The sequence below is a fragment of the Tenrec ecaudatus genome, chromosome 18, assembly GCF_050624435.1.
Source record: "Tenrec ecaudatus isolate mTenEca1 chromosome 18, mTenEca1.hap1, whole genome shotgun sequence".
NCBI classification, from domain to species: Eukaryota; Metazoa; Chordata; class Mammalia; order Afrosoricida; family Tenrecidae; genus Tenrec; species Tenrec ecaudatus.
The window spans coordinates 8,880,033-8,886,480 of record NC_134547.1 but is presented as its reverse complement, the minus strand read 5'-3'; the positions used below and the strand labels follow the sequence as shown (position 1 = coordinate 8,886,480).

General features: G+C 55.9%; 1 protein-coding gene across 1 annotated transcript; it reads left to right on the top strand.

Moving 5' to 3' along the window:
- The first annotated feature begins 584 nt into the window (after positions 1-584).
- PPP1R15A (protein phosphatase 1 regulatory subunit 15A) lies at positions 585-5,755 on the top strand. Its single transcript, XM_075536998.1, has 3 exons — positions 585-884; positions 2,782-4,978; positions 5,355-5,755. The coding sequence occupies exons 2-3, from the start codon at positions 2,786-2,788 to the stop codon at positions 5,691-5,693; spliced, it is 2,532 nt and encodes an 843-aa protein (XP_075393113.1). The 5' UTR covers positions 585-884; positions 2,782-2,785; the 3' UTR covers positions 5,694-5,755.
- Positions 5,756-6,448: the final 693 nt, after the last annotated feature.

The following is a 6,448-nucleotide window of genomic DNA, read 5'->3' as shown; positions in this document are numbered from 1 at the left end:
CATTCATTCTTTTTTTTTTTTTTAACCAGGAACCTTTTGAAGCCCCTCTCGTATTTGTGGAGAGTCTGTGAGATGGCACAATGGGTTAAGCGTTGCAGGGCTAACCAGCAGTGCCAACCCACCAGCCGCTTCACGGGGCAAAAGATGAGGCTCTGCTTTCGCACAGGTTAACGTAAAGGTGGCATGGGCAGGGAAAAGGGGGAACTGATCACAATTCTGCTGTTATAGGGACATGAAGAGTGCAATGGGTTTGGTTTGAGGGGCACCAAAAAGAAGCAAGCCCCTCCCCCCCCCAAAAAAAAGAAAAGTTCAAGCCGTGAAAGCAAAGCCAAGTTCCCGTTCGCCTTCTCCTTTCATCAGTCACGCCCTCTAGCCCCAGGAGGGCAGCAGGCCACGGGGTGAGGAGGGAAACCACACCGGCTCCAGCCGGTTCCTCCGGCCTGGGAACCTGTTTGCAAGCAAGCTCGCAGGTTGGGGGCGGGGCCACGCCCGGGCGCGTGACGCCACCACGTCACCGGAATCTCCGCGACGCCCGTTCTCGTGCCCCGCCCCACGTCGACGTCTCGAAACCCCGCCTCCTCTCGTGACGTCACCAGCCCCCGGGACTGACTCGGGCTAAAAAGCTCCCGCAGGCGTCGCCCGGCTCGCATTGCGTCCTCAGCCGGCTCCAGTTGTCCATGACCTACCTGTTCTACGCACGGAAGACGTCGCGTCCGCCTGTTGCCATAGCACTCCGGACCCGCCGAGATCCCTAAAAGCCCCTGTCCCTGAGGGCGCGATGTACGCTCCGCGTGCCAGAACGGTCCCACCCGCCTGGAACTGCGATCCTTTCTGGCCGTCGGAACGGACGCTGCTGTCCCCGGGGTGAAGCGCAACCCGAGCCGGTGAGTGAGAGGTCGGGGCGCCGGGGCCTCCAGGGGGTGGGCAGGGAGGGGACCAGACCCCGGTCACTAACCCGAGGAGAAGGCTCGGACCGGGGTCAGGACAGTGGTGCCCCCCCCCTCCCTCCCCGGGGAGGAACTGACACATACACCGCGCCCCCGTGGGTCATTTCCCGAACCAGAATTCTTATTAATGTGTCTTACCGATTTGACTCTGAATAGTATGTGATCCTAGCCGTCGCTTGGGTACATGCATTTCTTAGATTGTGAAACCTGCAGTGAGTGCTAACGACCATGCGTTGTAATAGACTCGATGGCAATGGTCTTCGTTTTTGGTGGATGGTGGTGGTTAACAACAGAAGCGTTCTGTAAACTCTCCCAACGTTAAAATTACGAGACGTGGCCATGTTATTCAGAATTAGGCGAAAGCTTTTTTTATTTTTGCCTCCCTGCTTATCTTTCCCATACGACTTCATTCTCAAAGTTATTGCTACTCCGTTCAAAAAAACCGACTGGCTGCTACTGGGGTTAAAATACCATCACCTTTGCCGAAATCAACAACTATGTAAACAGCAGCACGTGTGCCCGCTTGTCAGTTGGGCTGATGGCACCACGTGATCCCTGGAGCATTGAGTCATAGCTCTTTGTAGATGGCAATAATGACAACTATGCCTGGAAGGCTTTAGAAGACTCAAAGGAATGCCCTTCTGTCGAAACCCTGCACATAAGCAGGTCATTTTTGTGACCCCTGCTCAGAGCGTGACACCCAGTGCAGCTCACACTCCCTCCACCCCCCAGTGACATCAAGCCGGGAGGGAGGGAGGAGGCTGTCATCTCAGCCTTGATTTCTGGGCTGGGGGCTGGGTGGGAGAGTAGAGGCTGGGACCTTTGGGGGAAGAACTGGCCTAGGGGCCTGCGTTTAAGGAGGCGGTGGGATTAGGCGAGGGAGACAGGGTGTGAGCTACACTTTGGGACCTTTCCTCAGGGGAGCTAGGTGAGGACTCTTCTCTTGGTCCCGTAGGACGGGGACTTTCAGGGACTGATGGAGGAGGGAGCTGGGGGCTTGGCCTCTTTTTTCTTCTAAACATTTTATTAGGGGCTCATATAACTCTTATCACAGTCCATACATATACATACATCAATTGTATAAAGCACATCTGTACATTCTTTACCCTTATCATTTTCTTTTTTTTTCTCCTCTTTTCTTTTTTTACATTTTATTAGGGGCTCATACAACTCTTATCACAGTCCATACATATACATCAATTGTATAAAGCACATCCATACATTCCCTGCCCAATTTCTTTTTAAGATCCTTTTCCCAACGTTTGCACAAAACTCAAAAAAAAAAAAAAAAGATCCTTTTATTGAGTGCTCTCACAGATGTTATAACACTCCATTGTATCAAACTACTTGTATATATGTTGCCATCCTTATATTTTGGAGTCCTTGGTAACAGCGCCTCTTTTTCCACCCCCTCCCACCTTCATGACCCCTTGATAAATTATAAATTATTATTTTCATATCTTACCCTGACCGCTGTCTCCCCTCCTCCGTGGTGTCTGTTGTTCATCCCCATGGGGGGCAGTGTGTAGTTATGTGTGGATCATTGCAGTCGGTCCCCATTCTTTCCCTCCTCTCCCCATCTTCCCCTACCCTCCTGGTATCGCTACTCCCATTCCTGTTCTGAGGGGAGGCCTCTTGAGTGTAAAGGATTCTAGACCCTGGTTCCTGGGCAGTGAGTGAGTCAGAGATGGAAGTGACTGGGCACAGCAGAGGACCTACCTCACGGTTGCCCCTGTGCTGTTGGTTATATGGCTAAGACTCAGGGTCAGGCCCTGAAGCTGTCCCCTAAAAGGCACCTACCTATATTTTATTTTTTGTCTCCTCTTGCCCCCAGGCAGATGGCTCCGAATCAACGGCCCCCTCTGGGTGCCTCCCAAAGGAGTGCCCACCCCTTCTTCTTCCTGTCCCCACTGGTGGGCATCCTCAACCGGGCGTGGAGCCGCCTTCGGGGCCCCGGACCACCAGAGCCCTGGGGCATGGAAGCTGCCTCCAGAGAAGCTGCCTTGGATGCGGAAACTGAGATCTCTCTGACCGTGGGCCATGCCACTTGGGGTGGGCACCCTCACGGGGAGGCTGAAGACAAGGGAGCCGCTGAGGAGGACGACGGAGCAGCAGACCTCAAAGCCCCCACTTCTCTCGGTGAGGCCTCAGAGGTTGACTGTGAAGGGTGTGCTGAGAAAGAAGCACCCAGGGTGGTCAGAGAGCAAGGAAGTGGACTTGCAGGGAGCCAGCCTGCCCCTCTGCCCTCCGACCTTCCTACAAGAACCCCGCCAGACCCTCTTGGGGAAGGGGAGTCTGAGAAAGAAGAAAAGGACGCCGCTGACCATCCAGAAATGCCCAAGACCTTCTCTTATCCTCCAGTCACCTGCACATATGGCTCCAGGCTGAAGGAAGAAGAGGCAGAGAAGGGAAAACTTGTCAAGGAAGCCTGGCCCCAAACCACAACTCGCCTCTTCTCCCCAGGCCCCATGCCAGGGGCTTGGCTGTGGACAGAAGAGGCCACGGAGCAGCAGAAAGATGAAGAGGATGGACCTGCAGAGGATGAAGAAGCCAGGAAGGCCTCCACGGCCTCCTGGCCACCAGTTTCGCCTCCTAGTTCCCCCCCTAGGCCTGGGGAGTGTCCTTCCAGAAAGTCTAAGGAGGAGGCGGCTGAGAAAGATAGGGACCCAGAGCCTCTCTGCTACAGCCAGGCCTGGAGGTCCCTGCTCAGTCGGCCCCTGGAAGACCCCGCCACAAAGAACACAGAGACACAGGAGGAAGCGGATGGCAAAGGTGGTGCTTCAGGAACAGCTGCGGCCAAGTGGGGAACGGGAAGGCCTTTCTTCTTCTCATCCACGCGGACCTTCCTGCGGGCCCTGGTGTTCTGGCCAGGAAAGGCCTCGGAGAAGGCAGGACACGAGGACGCTGCTTGCAGGGCAGCTCGGGAAGAAGGAGAAGCTGCGGCGGGTCCCACCTCGAGCCCATCCGAAAGTCCGTCCTCGAAGGTCCAGGTGATTCGGCCAGGAGAAGAGAAAGAAGAGAGCGAAGACCACCGCTCAGGAGAAGCTGAAGGTCCCTCCTCCCTCCAAGCTACAAGTGCCTTCTTGAACGACTTGGTGTACCGGCCAGGAGAGGACCCTGAGGAGGAGGAAGAGGAGGAAGACCATGATTCCGAGGCAGCTGAGGGTCCTTCCTTCTTGAAGGACTGGGTGTACTGGCCAGGAGAGGAGGAGGAGGAAGAAGAGGAGGAGGAAGACGAAGACAGTGATTCAGGGGCAGCCGAGGAGGAGGGAGAAGCTGAGTGGGTTTATGAGCCAGGAGAGGACTCTGAGGAAGAGGAGGAGGAGGAAGAAGAGGAGGGGGAAGCTGAGGGCTTGTCCTGCCTCCCATCCACAAGCGCCTTCCTGAAAGACTGGGTGTACCGTCCAGGGGAGGACTCGGAGGAGGACTCGGAGGAAGATAGTGACTCAGGGGCAGTGGAGGAGGATGAAGCAGCTGAGGGCTTGTTCTGCCTCCCATCCACAAGCGCCTTCCTGAAGGACTGGGTGTACCGTCCAGGGGAGGACTCGGAGGAGAATGAGGAGGAAGATAGTGACTCAGGGGCAGTGGAGGAGGATGAAGCAGCTGAGGGCTTGTCCTGCCTCCCATCCACAAGCGCCTTCCTGAAGGACTGGGTGTACCATCCAGGGGAGGACTCGGAGGAGGATGAGGAGGAAGATAGTGACTCAGGGGCAGTGGAGGAGGATGAAGCAGCTGAGGGCTTGTCCTGCCTCCCATCCACAAGCGCCTTCCTGAAGGACTGGGTGTACCGTCCAGGGGAGGACTTGGAGGACGACGACGACGAGGAGAACAGTGATTCAGAGGCTGCTCAGGGGGACTCCACTGGGAGGCCCCACCCTCCTCTCCGAGTGGCCATCTATTTACCTGGGGAGAAGCCCCGCCCTCCCTGGGCTCCACCCCGGCTGCCCAGTAGACTGCAAAGGCGACTGAAGTCCTTACAAGCCCCAGCCCCTGAGGATCCAGATCCTGAGACGCCCCAGCAGGCCAGAAAAGTGAGTGCAGACAGCTCCCCAATTCTTGGAAGTGGGCGGGCTAGAAGGGCGGGGTGGGGGGGGGCGCTTTGCGTGTGTGCACGTGACTGTAACTGAGGCCAAGACTCCAGGGGATTGCAGGGGATTGCATGGGAACTCCAGGGAACGTTTCTATACCTATCAGGCAATCCTTTGCAAGAACCTGGGTTTCCTGGGGGAAGAGGGCGGGGCTGTGACTCATGCTGAGCCACCTCTGTCGTCAGTGAGTCAGAGGAAAGGGTCCCCTGACAGGCGCATGACTCTCCAGATGGCAATTCCAGAAAATTCACCTGTGTTTCTCTCTCTGTCTGTCCATCTCTCTCTGATGTGGCCGTTCCCTTTTCTGTCGCACTGTCAGGTGCGCTTCGCGGACAAGGTCATCGTCCATCGCCTGATTGTCTGGGCCGGGCCAGCCCAGGCTGTCCGCCGGGGTCCCTGGGAGGAGATGGCCCGGGACCGAAGCCGCTTCGCCCGCCGCATCGCCCACACCCAGAAGGAGCTGGACCCCTGCCTCACCCCTGCCGCCCGGGCCAAGGCCTGGGAACGCCTCCAGGACCCACCCATCTCTCTGGTCGCCCCTGGGACCCAGACCCTCGGCCGCCCTTCCGAAGCCCCACCTCTGGCCTTGCCCCTGAGCCCCACGGAGGCCACGCCCTCCCCCTCCCACTGTCTGGCCTTCCAGGAGAGGCGGGGCTGAGGCCACGTGTTTGTGTGTGTTATTTAAGCGTTTGCATAAAGAATAAAGCCTTTCCATTTCTACGGGCCATCACATTCCTTCTGTCTCTGTACTCGCAAAAGTCGCACTCCTGGGCCCGGAAATAAGCGTGTCGGCCAACCTCTCGGCAGAGCACCCAACAAAACTACATTTCCCATCATGCCTCTAGGCAGCCTCTTGCCTAGCCTGGAGACTCTTTGAAAGAAGGGGTGGTGGGCTTTGTAGTTTTTCCTTCGCTTCACAGTGTTGCAAAATGTTAACTTGTTAACTGAGAATTTATACCAACGCTCCCTGACACAAGACATTCTGCACATTTGTATAAGGAGTAGCACCCTTTTCGACATAGCTTCTGCACCAAAAAGCTCTGGACTCTCCCCACTGGCTGTTGTATCAAAACCAAACTCCCTGCCCTTGAGACCATTCAGACTCCCAGTGACCCTATCGGACGTGTTGCAAATGCTGTTGTGGGTTTTTCCCAGACTGTAACTCTTTACCAGAGTAAAAGTCCCCTCTTTTTCCCCTAGGGGCTAAGCCGTTGTACATTGGGCTGCTTCCTGCAAGGTCCGCAGTTCGAACCCATCAGTGGAGAAAGATGAGGTTTTCTACTCCCGTCAAAAATTACAGTCTTGGAAATTCACAGGGGCAGTTCTACCCTGTCCTACAGGGTCATGAATTGGAAACAATTCCATGCGGTGGGTGGTTGTTTTTTTCCCCCTTGTTAGGCTAAATAGTTCGAT